The 19498-nt window shown below is 47.0% G+C and overlaps 1 protein-coding gene across 1 annotated transcript; it reads left to right on the forward strand.

Annotated features, from left to right (window-relative positions):
- Positions 1-3262: 3262 nt before the first annotated feature.
- LOC127348285 (uncharacterized) lies at positions 3263-5037 on the forward strand. The gene is made up of 3 exons (XM_051374362.2): positions 3263-3470; positions 4023-4145; positions 4231-5037. Exons 1-3 carry the CDS (start codon positions 3462-3464, stop codon positions 4531-4533), a joined length of 435 nt encoding a protein of 144 aa, XP_051230322.1. The 5' UTR covers positions 3263-3461; the 3' UTR covers positions 4534-5037.
- Positions 5038-19498: the final 14461 nt, after the last annotated feature.

Consider the following 19498-nt stretch of genomic DNA (forward strand, 5'->3'; position numbering starts at 1 on the left):
GCAATTCCTCCCTCTATTAATCAGTAGAGGTTCTCCGATCTCGCCATCGTCACCACAGCAGCAAAGCTTCATTCCCGTCCCCCATCTCAAGAGTCGCATCCTCGAAAAACCAACCAGATGCGAGATCAATGGGCGGATTTGAAGTCCGTGGTGTGGAGATCAATATCCTGCTGTTATCACGTGTTGGCTGGGACACAGCTCCTTCCCATCCTGTCGCTCGCAACCTAATCCAGTTCCCTCGCCGCTCCAGGTTCTTCCTAATTATATTCATGCCATGCTTAGAGCATGTCTAACAGGCTCCCGTATTTTTTCGCCCCTTAAAACGCGAGTAGAGGGCTTTGTATTCGATTTTGATCGGCCGAAAACTCGTCCGAGCTAGCAGACCCCGTATCCCTAAACTGTAAAAGGGCATATTCCTAAAATATGCCAAATCAATTTATTTTTCTTTTTTTCTCTTCTTCCACCTCTCCTTCTTCTTCCTCCAACCACCCTGTCCCCTACCCCAAGCCCTGCCCTGCCCCTGCGCGCTGCCCCACCCCGGCCGACCGCCGCCGCTGCGCTGCCTGCGCGGTCGCCGCCCCCTGCGAGCTGCCCCGCCGCGGCCGCCGCCCTGCGCGCTGCCCCGCCGCCCGCTGCTCGCTGCCCCGCCGCGGCCGCCGCCCTGCGCGCTGCCTTGCCGCCCGCTGCGCGCTGCCTTGTCGCGGCCGCCGCCCCTGCGCGCTGCCTTGCCGCCAGCTGCGCCTTTGCTCCGCCGCGCCCGACCACGCCCGCGCGCCCCTGCATCTCTGGCTTGGCCGCACCCGCAGCCGCCGCTCGCACCGCGTCGTGCCTTGCGCGCTCCCCGCCCGTGCCGGCTCCGACACCATCGGGTGCACACGCGCCCGGTAGCTCCAACCGTCGCGATTTTCTGAAAGTTCAGCGCGCCACGAGTGAGGGGTTGGCCCTGTATTCAGCCTCCCGCCCCCTACAAGTAAGGGGCCAAAAGCCACCCCGTAGCCAAAACTGTAAAAAATCGACATGGTGGCCTGTTTTACGGGGTCTGCTAGACGGCCGGGTAAAGCCCTACCCCGTATATCGGCGGTTATTTTACGGGGTTGGGCCTTTTAAGGGGTCTGTTAGACCTGCTCTTAATGTTGATTTTTTTTGGAACTGGGCATACCATGCCTAATGTTTTTTGTGTAGCATGCCTTCCCAGACTGAAGTCGAGAGACGAGCCACACGTGTTTGTTTGCAGTTTACACAACTTACTGTTTTAGCATGCTATAACCTAGATTGATTGTAAGGCCACTTTGTTTGAATAGTCCCGTGGTTGAGATCTCTTTCTTTGTCTAATGGACATGTCCCCTGCTTCGATGATGCCTAGAACAACGCATGTGAACAGGCAACTAACCCTTCATGTCAATCCCGATTAACTCTCCTAATTAATTTTGCCGCAATGATACAGAGAGGAAACCGATGAAGATATGCTGATTGTCCTCCGCAACAGGTTATGATAGAAATCTCCATGTCGGGCTAAAACCTGCTAAATTTGGTGAGTACTGAGTAATCACCTACCTCAAACCCGTCTCTTTCTTCCACAGTTTAACCAATTTCTTTCACTTCAGTATGTTGTTTCTGCAGGATTTTATTCACTCCTTCAACTTAGAATCCATGTACAAGAATCCAACAAGATTTGTCACGTATGCTAGCCATGTGCTAACCAAATCCAACTTTTATTCTTTATCTCTTTTACTTATGTCATTTTGAAATGAAATATTCATGTAGAATTCATTTTCTTGGTATCGATTACAAACATATATATACACTGAGATTGACAGTGCAGCAGGTATATGAGGAAATAATCCTCGACATCAGTTATACTCTTTAGCGCCTTGCAATTGCAAGCTTAAATTCAACACTTGTGCCATATTGCAACGGGAAACATACCTTCTGACCAACCATATCTGTGTGAAGAAAAGATGGAGAGGACACCTTGCACAAGACATACCAAACCTCCTCCATATTCACAGGTTTGGATTTATTACTTCATAAAACACATTTACTGTCTTCAACTCTTCATAGAACACACTCATATATTGATTTATGTCTTGTGAGGATGGGATGGACTCTAATAAATTACAGGAGAAATCAGACCTCTGCCACGTTATTGACTTCCAATTAAGCATGTTTACACGTAGCTTATATTATGAAAAATTCAGGGCGTGTTGTACTTTTGTCAAATTGGTTAATGGAAGGTGGATCATGTACCTACAAAAGTTGATTTATGAATACATACTATATTTACGTATGTATGAGATTGGCTCTTCTTTTAACACTGAAATATTTCAAGGAGATTGGTAAAGAACTGAGAAGTAGGAGGCCACAGGGGAGTTGCGGCCCCCATTATCTTGCATGGTGCTTGCAAACTAAAGGGTTTAAGTGAATGGTTGAGATGACTAATTAAAGGAAAATCAAAAACCTCACTTCTTTATAGAATGTTTCTTCAACGATATGTGTGGAAGTTCTTTTCGTGTACGTTTCATTATGAACCTAAAAATTCTTATGCAGATGAATACATTATTAAAGGCAAAGTGTAACGACAAATAAGTTAGACTGCACCTTCCATTGCATTAGTGCATATCTTTGGAATTGATGCGTACTATTTCTACCAGATTTTACAATCAGAATAAAATGAATTATCTTATTGCAACTATTACTATTGCTGAAACAAGGTTCCCGCAGCAACGCGCGGGGCATCATCTAGTTATGACAAAAATCAAAATCTATACAAAATTTAAAAGCGAACAAAATTCAAAATTGAACGGTTCTAAAAACAGCAGGTTTCAAAATCAAACAAATTTTAAATTTTAATAAAGTTCAAAATTTAAAATATTTAAATATGAAAAAGTTCCAAATTGAATAAAGATTGAAAAAATATTCAAATTTTAAAAAAGATCAAACCTGAAAAATAGTTGAAATTAAAAAATGTTCAGATTAAGTATTTAAAATGAAAATGTTCAAAAAAAAATTAAAAATCAAAATTTTAAAAAAATCTTAGAAAATCCAAACTTGGAAAAAAGTTCAGCAAAACCAGAAAGTGGAGTGGAAAAAACAGCTGAACCAAAAACACCCGAAAGAAAAAGAGAAAACAGAAGAAAAAATCGAAGCGAAGCTCCTGCCATCGCTAATGGGCCGGCCCAGACCTACCGCGCTGAGAGCGGAGCACCAGATAGCAGAGCGGCGAATAGGTTTTTCGCCACCTATGCGACGGAGCCGAAACCCTCAACCAGCCAGACAGCCACGGCTTCCCTTTTCTACCCAAAAGCTTGCCGCACTTGCTCTATCCCTCTCTTCTTTCTTCCCCAAAAGCGGCGGCGGCGGCGGCGGGGAAGCGGCAGCACAGCAGAAAGGAAAGGGAAGGAGCGGCGGAAGCAAGCAGGAGCAGCAGCCGATCTGGTGCGAGGGCGAGAGGAATCAGATCCATGGCCCAGGTAACCCCTTTTTCCGTTTCTTTGGGTCCTTTGCCTCGACGCTTGAGTTTCTTCCGGCGCTCCTTTTTTTTCTCCCGTTCGGATTGGTATTTTCCAGCGGCATGAACATTTTTTTCTCCCTTCCACAATGCGGCGCTAATATGCCGACGCTAGGGATAGATTCCTGGCAGTTAGGGATTGCGTTTTGCAAGCTTCGCTAGCAAGAACAATTTTTTTCTCCCTTCCACAATGCGGCGCTAATCTGCCGACGCTAGGGCTAGATTCCTGGCAATTATGCATAATTCCCGTCCGTTCCAGGGATCGGGCTTGGCATCGGGGCAAAACAAGTCGCCCGCCAAAAAAAAGAGATCCTAGGCAACGGCATGCGCTATCCAGTGCCAGAAAAGAAAACTGTAGCGGCCGCTAGCGTTGGAGCCGGAGGCTCTTACGCCGGACGCTATCCATTAGCCATTATTTTATATTCTTAAGCGGCTGATTAAACGCCATTAATAGCGTTTTGCAAGAAAGATTCTTTTAGTTTTCATTTCACCTTAATCTGCTGTCTATTGACAGGTGATTACTACATTAGTTCTTAGGGATGTGCCTCAGTTCATCCGTGACCTGTGTGCTGAAGACGATGCTGATATTAATGCTGTTCACGAGGCGGTAAAGAAGATACTGAATCCTCTAGCAGCTGTATGTTTTTGATCTCACACAAGCATTAATTTTCTTTCTGACTCTTTTCGATGTACTGAAAAGACTGTTTATGTGTTATATGTAGACTGAGTTGGTGACTTGTCCAGATGTTGAGAACATACGTGTGCAGTTTTTCTCACTCGAAGAAGCTACATACGTGAAGGAGTGTTTCGATTTGGTCAATATGGGCATGAAGTTGCAGTTCAGTGAATTTAACATATCATCCCAGCAGCAACAACAGCCAGATATTTCTTACACAGTTATTCAGAGGGACATTTATAGGCGGAGATGGGACGGTACATTTACTGTTCCTTATGCTACTGATCCTTCATGGTTTAACCGCTGGTTCCCACTACAGACAGAAATAGGACGAGACTGCTATTTTTAGATGTTCAGCTTGAGGTACTGTATTTTTTGGCGACTATAGGTCGAATTGATCCTGGGTCCTGGCCGTGTTGTATAGTTATCACAACATGGGGCCTACTTTTTTTTTTTGGATACCTCAGGGAATAACTATCTTTTCCTGGGAGATTGACTAGCTAAAGAAATTACCTAGGATGGTATTTGTTTTCTTCCATAACACTGGTTCTAAATCTGCGATTAGGATTGCACTCGTGGAATGTTTTGTACTAGGTGAATTATTTGGGCGTCTCTAAAGGTATGTGAGTGGACTTGGTAAAGTGGAAACGAGGGGATTTGGTATAGGAAATCAAATGATATCATGTTTTTGTGTAGATGGTATGGCTTTCAATCTGTCACTGCCATTGTCTGCCTCAAATGAATTGGTATGATTTGGATAGCTTTCAACATGTACGCAGAGCACAGTGTGGATCTGATGTATATTTGTATTTGTGACAATACAAGATGCCAGTGATGTTTTTTTCATCTTTATTTATCATTACATGGTTGATGGCAATGCATGTAGAAACCGTGTTTTATGAAATATGTTAACACTGTTAATTCTCCTTACTCCCTCTGATAAAAAATAGAAGTGTCGACTTTACAAACTTCGGACTAGATTAGTACAAAATATTTGGCACTTATATGGATATTTTGATAAGTTATTTTATAAAGTACTTTAACCGCCTCCATAAAACTGCATTTTAGAATATTTAAGGGAAGAAAAGATGTGAGCGAGTGATCTGTTTTTGCCATTCTCTCATTCGCCTTCCGATGTACAACACTGCAATTTTGACCTCCTCCATTCGTTCCACAGAAAATGGACAAGAATATGAAGTGAGGCACGCTCAGCCTGCGGGGTGCTAGTGCCAGTGATTAAAAATTTTAAGAACCGCATTGTTCAGATTTTGATTAGCGTTACCACAAAAAAATTCAAAACTGATCCGGGTGCATATGCACCTGGTATGTGATACGGTCTAAGGCTACGTGGGTTGCCCGATCTCACGAATTGACCAAAGAAAAGGCGGAAAAGAGAAAGACCACGAAAAACACGGCGAAGAATAAGATGAATACACGCAAAACAACACACACAAATCCGATACAATTCCGGTTTACTTCTGATAGCCCGAACCATATCCCGTTAGAATCTCTGAAGAGAACGACACGAGGTTGAATACCCGAGAGAAAGACCAGCTTACGATCGTAGAGTCACACGAGTGAAACACCGAGGTAGAATCACAAGTATGAAAGATCAATCATATGAAAAGTGACTTGATACAATAGATTTGGTAATCTAAGGAGTGAGTTTCCCTAATCCCAAAAGGATGGTGGCACAAGCCAAGTTCTAGTTCAAATCAACTCTATCTAATGAGGGGGGGGGGGGGGGGGGGCTATATATAGGGAGCCACTAAAGGAGGGGTAGTTTAGGCATACGTAGGAATAAATGTACATATTGCGATGTGTTTCGGCCGTAAGACCGACGGTGTCGGGCTGGGTGCCGGTCTGGTTCGGCGTGGATTCCGGCACACCGGATTGGGCACCGATTTGGATCGGCGTGGGATCCGGCGGTGCCGGTTTGACCATCTCTTCTTACGTCTCCTCTTACATGCTTCCACGACCTCGGTCTTGAGTCTTCGAGCGTCCATGGCATCCTCCCTTCCCTCCGTGCTTGTCGATGCATCCCTATCATAGGCATATGACGGAGTATGAAGTAGCATATCATTTCACATGGACATTTGTAGGCACGCATAAAGGAGAAGATTCACCTTTGTGTGACGTGTCGGTGTTGACGCACATGATGTGGCGAAGACCGAAGGTCGAGCTGCATTAGTATGTATAAACCATATTTCAAAAACTAAAAAAATAGTTTTTTTCCGCATGTAGAGGGACATAATCTATGTGTGCACGTAAAGTTTCACATAAAGCCGACAATTTTGGTGCCTTATGTAGAAAAGATAAAGAAGATCTCGAGAAAAAAGATAAAAAAATATCTTTTTTACATAGGTAAGAAAACATGTCGTTTTTTTTTTTGCTGAAACAACTTTCTGAGCATGTAGAATATCAAGATATACATGAGACATTTTTTTGTATCTATTTGACATTTTTAAATATGTTCAATATACATTTCAAATAAAGGGTGCATATGCACCTAGGTGCAGAAAACACCCTATCCTCTAGGATCCATGGACATTTTTTTGATTATATATCAATTTTGAGTTGCTCACCAACGTATGCCACATGGTGGTAGGATTCATTGACTTTAATTTACATATGAGACATAAGCCATCACATAATATTTTAAATGGACCGTAGCAAGCACGGGTATTCAACTAGTTTTATTTATGTCTTTGGATACATATTGCAATGTTCTTAGGTTGCTTCAAACAAAAATTGTAACGATGAAATGCTTCAATTGTTACTAAAATTTAGTGCGGATATTTAGTTTTGTCCTATGTAACTTTATTATCCAAGGCATCATAATTCTTATTCATTTTTCTTCCATTAGGAGTTTGCTTACATGATTGAGAACAAGTGCGACCTGGCATTTACAATGGTCATATATAAGCTGTTTCTAGAACGCGGCGCTAGCTATGATATTTGGTACTCCCTCCGTGTCAGTTTGACTCTAAATTTGTTTAGCGAAATATAAATTATGTCAGAAAATTATACCATCTTATATCTTATATTTACTAATTAAAGGCACAGTAAAATCTTCCACATTAATCCACATCATTAGAATAATTTAACCAAATAGATATGAAATCTATGGTTAGAAATAGTGGAGAAATTCGTGATTTATAATGTACAATAGGTTACAATCTTAAACTGCCAAATACTACCTCCATCCCAAAGGTTAAGGCTTATATTTTGTTTGAAAAGTAAAATCAAGTAAAGATTGAGCACAACTTTTTGAAAAATCTATCAACAAATATGATATTATATAGATACCATATGAAAATATATTTCATTACCTATCTAATAATATTGATTATGTATTTTTGGATGTTAATAAAATTTAATAAAAACTTGGTCAAACTTAATATAGTTTGACTTTCTATAAATAATACAAGCCTTAACATTTGGGAAGAAGGTAGTATATCTAAACCGTAATATACTCTAATAGCCACTCTGGAGCCTGTTAGTTAACTGCAAGGTTTTGCAGAATTTGCATGTTCCCTGACTACTCTGAACCTGGCATTTGTGATCTGCACAAGCAAATGATAGGAAAGATTGCCTACAATGTTTATTTATTTCTGTAGTTCTTGGATCTTAGACTAGTCACAATGCATGGTATCATATAGAAGTATCATGCGTATGATACTACTATATGTTACTATCTCCACAATGCATGATATCATATATTAGTATCATAGTTTTTTATATTAATTGGTTTGTGTACAAAGTTTATTATTTTAGAGTCCTGTGTATAAAGTTTATTTTTTACTCGGGAAAAAAGAAACACAATGCTATTCTTATTTGGAAGGTTATATATACATGAAAGGCTAGGTCCTGTTTAGAGCAGTATGGAATAAGCTGTAATATTGCACACAGAAAATGCATGATCATCAAGTATAAAATTTAAACCCAACTGGCATGTACTAGTTTTGCCATGACAGAAAGGGGTTTACAACCTAGCAAGTTATGGTCTTGTCGTAGTAGCAGCCCACAAAAACCGTCTCCAGCAGCACATGTATATGGACATGGGTCGATACATGACCATCGAGCTCTCGGGTGCGTCCTCCACTTCTGGGTGACCAAGCCAGGATGATCGCTCCCTCGCCCGCGCAATTCCGCTCGCCTCCCGCGTGATTCCGCTCGCCTCCCGCGCGATTCCGCCCGGGTCCCGCGCGAATTGGAAGCTGCAGGCGACGAGGAGGAGGACGCCGGCGCCTGTCCGCGACTCGCCCAAGGTATGCATCGCCGCGCGGTAGGTAGGATGGGGACGGTGGCGCGGTAGGTAGGATGGGGACGGCGGCGACGCTGGAAGTAGGGCCCGGGCCGGGGCGGCGCAGGCGAGATGGGAACGGCGGTGGCGCTGGGTATAGGGCCCGGGGCGGCGCATGCGACATGGGGACGGCGGCGGCGGCCGAGATGGGGCGACGGAGGCGGCTGAGATGGGGGCCGGAGGGCCTGGGAGGGAGCCGCCGTCGGGCGCCGTCCTGGGAGGAAGCAGGGAAGCAGGGGGTGGCGGCGGGCATGGGATCCGGCGCCATGGTGGTAGGGAGCAAGGGAGCAGGGGGCGGCGGAGGGCAGGGTCGATTTTCTGCTTTGCTAGTTTGCTACTGTCTTGGTACTGCATCGCACGGAAGTTGATTTGTCTGTTTTGCTACTGTCTTGGTACTGCATCTATATGGAAATTATAGATGATCTGCTGGAAAACTGGGGACATCTAAAAAGGAATCTTTATAGATGATCATCTATATGGAGATATAGAGGACCAAATTTGGATGAGCTCCTGGAGATGCTCTAATAAGTTACGAATCGGTGGTGTTGGTAGATCAAAAAAACCGAATAAATTTTCGTCCGTGAAAAAAACCGAGACTCCCAGTAACTTCCAACCTGCGACCGTTTTGGTACGTTAAATTAACCAGATCGCCTAGCTAGATAAAGAAAAAACTAGAGAAGGAAAAGAACCAGTCGTCATTGTAGGCAGAGAAAACCGTGAGCTAATATTACATGTTTTGCCACCGCCAAGTGAAAATACCTATTCGTTGCTCTGTTCCCGAGCCCTCATACCACGTCGATTCTTCCTCCGAGCCTAGCCCCGAGCAGCCGCCAAGATCTGCTCGCGGGCACAGACGTCACCGGCGCAATACGCAGACCTTCCGCGTCCGACCATGCCGGTTCTTCCCCCGAGACCAGCTCCGGCCATCCGCCAAGATCGCTACAGACGGTCGCGCTCTGCTCCCGCTGCTTCCTGACGCCGCGCAGAACCAACCTATCACCCTCCTTTCCCGTCTGAACCAGTAGCGGCCGCTGCTGCCTTATCTGCACGCTCCAGCTTCTATTCTACTCCAGAAACCCCTCTTTTCCTCTTGATGTTGGCGACGCCCGCTCTCTTTTCTCGGTGCAGTTTCCGAGTCTCTGGTCTCTACTCCCCTACGACCCTTCCCATCTAGGCACATGAGGCTGATACATCTGTATTCTGTAGTTAATTGGGATGATGTGTTGCTTCGATTTGGGATTTTCCATGCTGGGATCATGAGCAATTGAGTTCAATTTCCCATTCATGTCAATTAAAAATACTGAGTTCTTCGGCTGCTAGCTGAGCTGTAAACCTTCTTCTGTACAAGGACATAATTGGGTGCATATTCTCTGAGCCAAATGGATGAAGACATGCGTGCTAACTTGCTGATGATTTCGTAGAGAACATGGCATCTTTTTTTTCTTTTTTTTTTGAAACGGGAGAACATGGCATCTTAGAAATGTTTCGATGCGTGCTAAGCTGCTGAAAGCCATCATTTAGTTCTGGAATTTTTTTTTATTGTCGACTACATGGAGACACGAAACAAATTTCAGCGAAAAAAATAATTGTATGTTGCTAGGCTAAACAAACATTACACCGTAAAAAAATGAATTTCGATGCAAGCACTTCTTCTTGCTGTCTCGAAGGATGGCATCCCGTGATCCCTTGTGATCTTCGTCCCAATAGCTTCTGTCGGCCTGGGGCTGCATATCACATTGTTAAACTGTCAAATTAGCTAAAGCCGTAGCCGGTTTACAGCAATTGGAAGGTACGTACCTGCTGATTTATGCCGGCCCGCGGAAACAATTCTCGCCATTCGTTTAACAATACATAAATAGGCTGTTTTCTCTGCTATTGTTCTTGGAATCGTCTTGGTTTACTGGTTAGGTTTCTTCATTTCAAATAAGATAAGGACAATTATGGACTATCAATTAACTATTTCTTCTAAACGGAATATCAAGGAAACCAATAAGAACAATGTCACGCTAAATATGGTATTGTTAAAGCAGATTAGCTGATTCCCAACAACATAATCCTTTGGTGTTAGCACCAAAAATACTACTACCTCCGTTTCGGTTTAACAGGCACGCACGCAGTTTAAGATAAACTTTGACCACTAATTTAGTCAACAAAATATAACTTTTATGTCTACAAGATATATATCGTTAGATTCGTATGCAAAAAAAGCTTTCCAATGATATAAATTTTGTGTCATATATTTCATATTTTATTGACTAAAATAATGGTCTAAGCAATTTTTTAAACTATGTGCGCGCTTGTTAATGATGGAGTACTCCCTTCTATCCTAAAAAGCGTCGGACAGAACACTTTGCAAAAAAAACTTAAAATTTATTTGACATCAACCCACACTCTAGCCTCACCCTCAACATCACAACCTCACCCGCACCCGCACTCTTCTCTCTCCCCTCTCGGCAACGCATCGGGCGAAAAAATAGACGTGAGCACGTGGCAAGGCAGGCGTGGACAAGCGATGCTGCTGAGCGGCCAAGGCAGGTGTGGGCCCACGTTGGCAATGTTGAGAATCACACTCATTTTTTTGCGAATAATGTTGAGAACCTCACTCGCGGACCTAGAGAGACATGCCACTTTGTGGAAAAAAGTAGGCCAACGCTACCCGTCGGGCGGTGGATCTGGGGACAAAAATCGGTTGTCCTCCGCGTCGTCCGATGGCGATCCGATGGGCAGAATCAGTCGCATTAGGAAGTTTACATTATAGCCCCCGGTTTTGTGGAGAATCAACCCGCAGTACTATATTTCTCAGATAATAGTATAAATGCAGTTTTATAGTTGCCACCCTCCTTTTTCTGGAAACCAACCCGCAGTACCTCCCTAATGCGAAGAGTATTACAACAAAAATCATCTCTACGCGTACAAAAAATATATACTATTACAACAAAAAGTCGCAACATTTTTAAAAAGTAATGTCACAAATAAAGTGGTTAAACCAACAAATTGTTTTATTGGAGATCAATTTACAACAAAAGTAGCCATTATTATTAACAAAAACCGGAGACTATTACAACAAAAATCCATACGTTTACAAAAAAAGAAAACATTAATTTGTTACATATTGAATTACAATAAAAGTCACCAACTTTTTTTTACAAAAAGTCACAAACGATTACAATAAAAAATCAATATGTTTGCAAAAATGATGCAAAGTGGTCAATCGATATTTAATTTGCTACAAATTGAATTACAACAAAAATCACCTACTATTTTATCCAAAAGTCACAAATGGTTACAACAAAAAAATCACTTTATTAGCATCAACAACAAAAATAAAAATAAATGTTGTCTCTTTACAACAATTGTTAACAACAAATCCTACAAAAATTACGGATTGTTTACAACAAAAATTTCATCAACTCACTCATGTGTTTTGCAGCGAAACTATTATTGGACCGAAAAAACAGGCCTATTAAGCCAAAGCGGGAGCGAGGCCGAACGACCGATCGCTGGCGAGCAATCGGTCGCCGGATAATAAGTGTTTTCTAAAAAAGTATTTGTGGAGGCCAAGAAAGACCGAAACGGAGGCGAAGATGGGATCTGGATCAGGGCAACATGGCTGGCTCATGCGCGCGGTATGGGGTGTTAACCTCGGTTGGCTCCTGTTGTCATGCTGATCGGAGGCGGACTTAGGGCATCTCCAACCGGGCGACCCAAACGGACGCGCTGGGCCGTCCGTTTTGGGCCGTTTGGGTCGCCGCCCGGACACGCGGACAGCGCCCCGCGTCCGCGTGTCCGTTTGGGTCGCGCGCTGCGCTCAACGCGCGGACGCATCGCAAATTGGAGAAACACGAAAACAAAATGAAAATGGAAAATTTAAACGATATTTGATTAAACATATGCCCTATTTTGGGCAAATTTAGTACATAGCCCTATTTTGGGCAAATAAAACTAACAAAAGAAGCCCCTATATGGGCTTTTAAATTTAAACTAAAATATAAACAGAAAATAAAAAACCCTCTAGGGTTTGGTCGGCGGCGCGGTGGCCGCCGGTGCGCCGCCTAGCCCCTGTGGGCGTCGTCGGCGACGTCGTCGAGGTCCCCGGGCGGCGAGGCACTGTTGTGGCTCGACCGCGCCGGGGACTCCGGCCAGGGAGACCACAGGGCCTCCTCCCACGGCGAGTGGGGGTCCGGAGCCACCCGCGCCGCCACCCGCGCCGCCCGGAGGCGCTGCTGCCTCTCCGCCGGCGGCCCCTGTCCTCTGGCGCCGCCTCCTCCCGGCGGCGGCACCTCTCCTCTGGCGGCGCCGCTGCTCGTCGGCGCGGCGCCGGCCTCCTCCCGCCGCGCCGCCTCCTCCTCCTCCTCCCGTCGCGCCGGAGGGCCCAGGCGTAGAGCTCCCGGCCCTCCGCGTCCTCCACCTCCCGCCGCGCCGCCTCCTCCATTTCGGAGGTGCGAATGGCCGCATGGAGTTGCGGCCATTTCGCCTCCTCCTCCGCCGCCGAGATGATGAGGGCGGCGCGGAGGTCCGGGTCCTCCTCCGAGGACTCGGGCTTGGGCTCGAGCAGCAGCGGCGGCGGTTGCGGCAATGCCGCGCCGCCGCGGGCGGCCTCTCCGATGTGGAGGCCGCCTCGGTTTCCGCATGATGGTCGCAGCGCCGGCGGACGACGCCGGCTGCTGCTCGCCTCGTCGTCGTTGGCTCCGGCGAAAACCCGCTTCGGGGCCATGGCGGCGGTTTCGCTGCGGGAGTGGAGTGGGGACTGGAGTGGAGGGCCAGATCCCCTCCAATCCCCATTTAATAGACTCCCCTGGTCACCGACGGGTGGGCCCAAGGGAGACGAGGCGACCAGCGCGCGGACGCGAGCGGACGGCGCGTGCCATCCGCGGCCACGCAAACCTAGCCCAGATTTGGGCCGGGTTTGCGTCGTTCCGGACGCCGCGGCCGTCCGCTTTTGCGGTGCGTCCCCGCGTCGACCCATCCGGACGCGCGGGCGCGGGATGGGTCGCCCGGTTGGAGATGCCCTTACGCGGGAGCAGAGCGGCGCGGGGACTAGAGCGGTCGGAAGCTGATGATGCACGAATGGAAATGTGACTTTGCAATCTTTATATCCAAGCTTGCATTACTATTAGAAATATTTAATATTTTTTTAAATCACATTGAAACTAATTTTATTGTGATTCCGTAGCAACGCATGGATTTTGTGCTAGTATATATATAGCAAGCAAGACCTAGCTACCTGGGCAGTTTCTTAGAGCATCTCCAACAGGCGCGCTATAATTTGGCCCGATATATGACGCTGCTACCGCGGTGTAAACCTTTGCCGCGCGACGGAGCGATTTTTCCCCCGCCGGGTGCGCCATTTTGCAGCGCGCGTTGGCGCGTACAAATAGCACCTCCGTCAGACGCTCTGTTTTGCAGCGCGCGGGCGCGGCGCAAACAACAAACACACACAACTATGCATCCAACAAGATCAAACAATCATATAAAATTCACAAATAAAATGAACCATTCAAATACAATACATTGTTCACACCAAATACAACAAATCGAACATACAACAATACAATATAGTTTTGAGACAAATACACCAAGTATGCAACTACTGTTGTCCATTCCAATTCCACCGTTCTTCCATGAGATCTTTTTGAAGCTCATCATGTGTGTTGTTGCACCGAATGACATGGTAGGAAGCAATGAACCGAGCAATCCTATGTGCGGACCTCCTCACTTGCACGGGAACACCCATCAAGTCGTAGTGGGTATGATCCACATCTTTCCCGCGATCATCCTCTATAATCATGTTATGCATGATGACACACACGGTCATGATATACCAAAGGCATTCTTGGTCCCAAAATCTAGCAGGTCCTTGTTGACGTCAGAAACCCACCGGCGGGCAGCGACGGGCAACACAGTAGAGCCGGGAACAACTTAGGGCTGCGGCTGGCCCTGGTCCCTCCGAGCGACGGCCCGCAAAGCCTCTGGTACACACGTCCGATGCTGTTGCAAGGGCGTGCCACCTGACCTATACCTGGTCAGGAAGGTGATGGAGATGCCTCGCTTAGATCCTGCATGACATACACGTAAACATTAAATATGAGCCTCGATCGGCTCTCAGGTTATCCTGTGAATCGGTTCAAGGAGCCGATCCACCCATGATTCGTACGAGGTGCACGAATAGTCCTGCTTGATCAAGATAAAGCTAAAGCGATCTACGACGATTTAGGGTTTTCACCGCATAATCGGATCATCCTACTCACGATTGGGCCTCGCGGCCACGCACGGTGATCGTAAGCCGATCCTAGATAGGGCCTAAAAACCAACACGAGGTTGATCCCCGGAACTTCCTGCCTAGGACTAGCAAACGACACCCTACGTGCCGCTGGATCCTCCAACTCTTTGTAAGGCCTAACTATTGCAGATATTAAACTAATCCTTGCAGAACAAGGAGCAACCGTAACGGATCGGATCTACTAAATAATGATCAAGCGGGGTGCCGCCCCTACACCTAAGATAGGTGTAAGGGCGGCTAGATATGCAAGGGTTGCACTACGATAGCATATGATACGAAGAACAATGCTAACCCTAACACATCTATGATAACTACATTGCTCGCCATCAAAAAGGCTTCAGTACGAGCAACGCATGAACAACATAAAGCTTGTGCTGCCTAGATCGCAAGATGCGATCTAGGCAGCATGATGCTTACCGGTAGAAACCCTCGAGACGAAGGAGTTGGTGATGCGCCGAGATTGATTTGTGGTTGAACGTTGGTTGTTGTTTTTTTTTTCATAAACCCTAGATACATATTTATAGTCCAGGGGACTTCTAATTTAGGCGTGCACCTAACCGTGCACGGGACAAACTCTATCTTCTAATCTAAGATGCGATCTACTATATTACAGGTACACGGGCATACTAGCCCAACATTACGCATAAGGCCGATTCATGCATATTCTTCCATGTATAATCTTTAAACCCATCTTGATCGCGGCCCACCTCTGACTTGGTCAAATTCTGGTGATAACACATGCCCCCCTGGTTTTGGAATTGATAATTCCAAAATCACTCTGCTTTCTCTTCGTCGGGTCATGTCGTGGCAGAGCAGAACCGTCGCAGTATCCTTCATCATGATGCTTGTCTTCTCAACTTCTCTGCTGAACTTGATAACTCTAGCATTACTTCCTTGGAAACTGCAATGGCATTAAATCTCCACTAAGCTCCTTTTCATTTAACCATGCCGATTGATCAGCCCTTCTTCATCCCCTTCCTCTGTTCTAGCTATCGGCACCAAAAAACCCTCTTTCCGTAGCCATGTCTTCTTCTTCCTCCGTCTCCTCCGGCCTCTCTTTCCAATCTTCTTCCTCGAGTGAGCCGATGTCAGAGCCCGAGTGGGACTTCGGCCTCTTGTCAGATGGCGACAAGCCCCTGACTGACGGGGAGGACGACCTCCAGTTCCTCATTGAAAGGGAACTGGAGAGCGAGAGCGAGGATGACCTCCACTCATGGAGGAACGAAGAGGAAGACGACTCCTCCTCCTCCTACGCTGGGTACCCGCCAGCGAAGCGCTTCCGTGCTTGGGCGGACAGTGAAGATGACGATGACGACGAAGAGGAAGAAGCTCCAGTCGAAGACTGGGGTAGCGGTGACGAGGAGTTCTCCGGAAGCAGCGCCGGCGGAAGCTATGATGCCGACGACGAGGGCAGCGAGGATCAGTAGAATAGGATCAGAAGCATGCGAGCAATCGGCTCTTCTTTTGTTCCCTTTTTCTTTGAGCAATCGGCTCTTCATTGTAAAAAACCCTCCTTTTGTTAATGAAGAAGTATTTCCCGTCAGCCTTTTGCCGATAGTCAAAGTCAAACAATCTCTCCAAAAGAACCGATGGCATCGCATCGGTCTCTACCATAAAAACACGAGTAAGGTCGCCCTAGCCGCCCTTCCAAACGGTAACCTGCGACCTTCGTCTGAGAAAGCAAACTCAGATCCCCAAATCGCCGCCTGAGCAGTTCCCACTCACAGCCGCCTTCGTCTCAGATCTCGACCGCGCCGCCTGCAACTCTTCAGCGCGTCCAATGGCGGAATCATCCAACACCAACGCCATGGTCTCCGATCTGAAGGTAACCCTTAATCTCCTCTGGCCATCTGAATTGACGTTAGGATTAATAGCAAGCACCTGAATTAATGTTTTGCTCCGTTACTCATTTAGGTTTCAGACATCCTTCTGCCACATCCTTCTCTCGCAAATTCGATGTGCCTCGGTCCTCGTTCTTCCGAGAGTCCCGCCCTCTTAATTTCGTGCGAGGCTAACAGAATCCCCTTCGTGAATCAGAACTTAGATCTAACTTTCTGGGCCGACTGCCTGCGAGCCTGGCCTAATCCTCCTGAGGGTTGGGTGGCATGGTACAATAGAGTATCCAAAACCCATTATGCCACTTGGGAAACCATAGGGATAGCCGATGCCTTGTCATTATCATTGTCTCCTCTTGAGAAGAATGAAAATATTCTGAAAACCATCGGCTACTTCTGGTCTGATGCACTGAATTGCTTCATGTTTGGCCATGGCCCTATGACACCGACCCTGCTGGATGTGGCCATGATCACAGGCCTAGACATTGCATCCCCCAACCCTTCTGCATTCAAACTGCCGAAAGTCCCTTTCACTCTTTCCTCTAAAAAAGAGTGTACCAGCTGGGGTGCCTATCTCAATCGTTATATGAAAAACAAAGGCCCCGTGACAGAGAGGGAACACACAGCCTTCCTGAACTTCTGGTTGGAGCACTTCATATTCTGTGGCCCATCGCTCGCCCCCACCAAGAATTACCTTTCCTTGGCCTATGAACTTGCTAAAGGCACCCAACTTGGCCTAGGCAAACTGTTTCTTGGAGAGGTCTATCGATCCCTTCAACTGATGTCTGTCAAACTGTTCTCTCAAAAGACAGTTAAAACTGGCGGCCCCTGGTGGTTTATTCAGTTGTGGGCCCAGCTATACTTTCAGAACCAGATCCCAGACTTCCCACCGTTGACCACCTGCACCTTTCCAGATGTTAATGGAAAGGAGATCCGATGCACCAGCTATGGCCAAGCTTTGTATGGTCTCCCAGGCAGCAGGCTGATCCCTAAGGAAGCAGCAGGGTGGTTCAAGATTTTCTTCCAAGGTTTGGACAACCCCCTGTTCTTTCCTTATACTGAATCGGCGAACTTTGAAAACCCAGTCTCCTTTCGATTGGATGACTTTGCCGATGACGCCAGCACCCAGCATCTGTATTCTATCATGATTCGTCCTTGCTTCCTCCCTGTTGGCATGAGTACCTCGAACCGGATCATCAAGCCCGGTTATGAGTGTTATCAGCCGGTAGTGGTAGCCCGACAGCTTGGTCTCGGGCAGGTGCCTCCACACTTCTTCTTACACCACCTGACAGCAAGTAGAGCTGAACTACCTGACATCCTTACTGGCCAAAGGTGTTATACCTTCTTTGATGCTTTGGCCATTCCAATTCCCCACGACCTCCATTTCTCCTCCACTACCGATGGTTTCGAGACTTGGTGGTCCATGTGGAAGACCCACGTCTTCAGGAGGGCTCTAGGACCGCTGCTGAGACAACTTGATGCCGAATATGACATACCCGCAGACCAGGTACCACCACTTAAACATTTCTTGTAATAGCATTATAGTGATTGTCTGTGACCTGATTCCATCTCCTGGCAGCAACAAGATGGCCCGGCTCCCACGCAAGCCGATGGTTCCCCTTTCGTATTCCTCCCTCCGGCACCAGTGGTTCTCTTCTGCCAGAGCTCGCCACCCCTGAAGAAAGTCATAATGCAGAGTCAGCCGATTTCACCGAAATCGGCTCCCAAGAGTAAAGCATCTTCGGGGCCAGTTGCCCCCCGAGCCTCGACTCAGGCGAGGACGGCAGTGAAGAAGGTGGCTGCCAGGAAAACCCTGAAGCGTAAAGCTCCTGCCCAAGAAAGCTTGCATGTAAGTTGGTTTATGCCCCGTCCGCATTTATCCGCTTACCCAGTCTTTTACAACACGCTCATATTCTTTTCTCCAGACTTCCACCGAAGAAACCTCCAGCAGGGCCGTAGAATCCAGCCAGGGGGACTCGAGCTCGGGCAATTCCGAGAGGTCCACCACCCAGAGCCAGACGGCTTCACCAGCGCCGGCTTCTAAGAAAAGGTCGATCCCCGAGCCTCCTGCTCCCCAAGCCCCGACCAGATCGGGGTCACGCACGAAGCGTCGATGCGTCGAAAGGGCTCGTAAAAACCCACGAGTCTCTCCATCAAGCCAGCAGGTCTCAAATGTAATTATCTCCTCGGTCATACTTCATGCTAACCCATTGTCACTTGGACCGGCTAACCATTTCCTCCTGCAGACCGAAGAAACTTCCAGCGGAGACGTCGAGGAGGTACCGATGCCGCCCGCCACCCTGGACCTAGCCACCTCGACGATCGCGGCTGCCCAAGTGGCTGACCTATCCAAGTCCACAGAAAAGCCGATCGTCACTACACCGGCTGTTCCTCCTACCTTGGGAGAGGTATGCCCCCTCTCCTTGGCTCCATCACTTTCTTCATTGTATGCTAAACTTGCTTTGTTTGCCCTATCAGGGTTGTGATCTCTCGAGCTTGCTGACGTTCGATCCAGAATCCATCGAACCAACTTCTTCCAAGGCAAGTGGGGAGCCGAGTCTTAGTACGGTCCATGGTCCACTCTAGCGTCTCAAAGACTTGCTCTCTTCCTCAACTGAGACCCTGATTGAAAATTCCGAGGAAGTCAAAGGTATCCTCGAAGATATCCAGCCCCATCTCCCTATGACACTGCAAGTGAAGCTCTGGCCCGCTGTTACTCTGTCGGTCTTCAAGTCAAGGGTGCAATCGGCTCGACAAAGGATTACTCTTCGCCAAACCCAGCTTCCACTGAGAGCCAATATTGCGGAAAAGTGCCAACGGCTCAACGAGAAGAAGGCTGCTCTGGACGCCAAGACGGACACTTCTGCCAATCGCGCCGAACTCGAGACCCTGC

This window comes from Lolium perenne, chromosome 4, assembly GCF_019359855.2.
Source record: "Lolium perenne isolate Kyuss_39 chromosome 4, Kyuss_2.0, whole genome shotgun sequence".
Classification (NCBI taxonomy): Eukaryota; Viridiplantae; Streptophyta; class Magnoliopsida; order Poales; family Poaceae; genus Lolium; species Lolium perenne.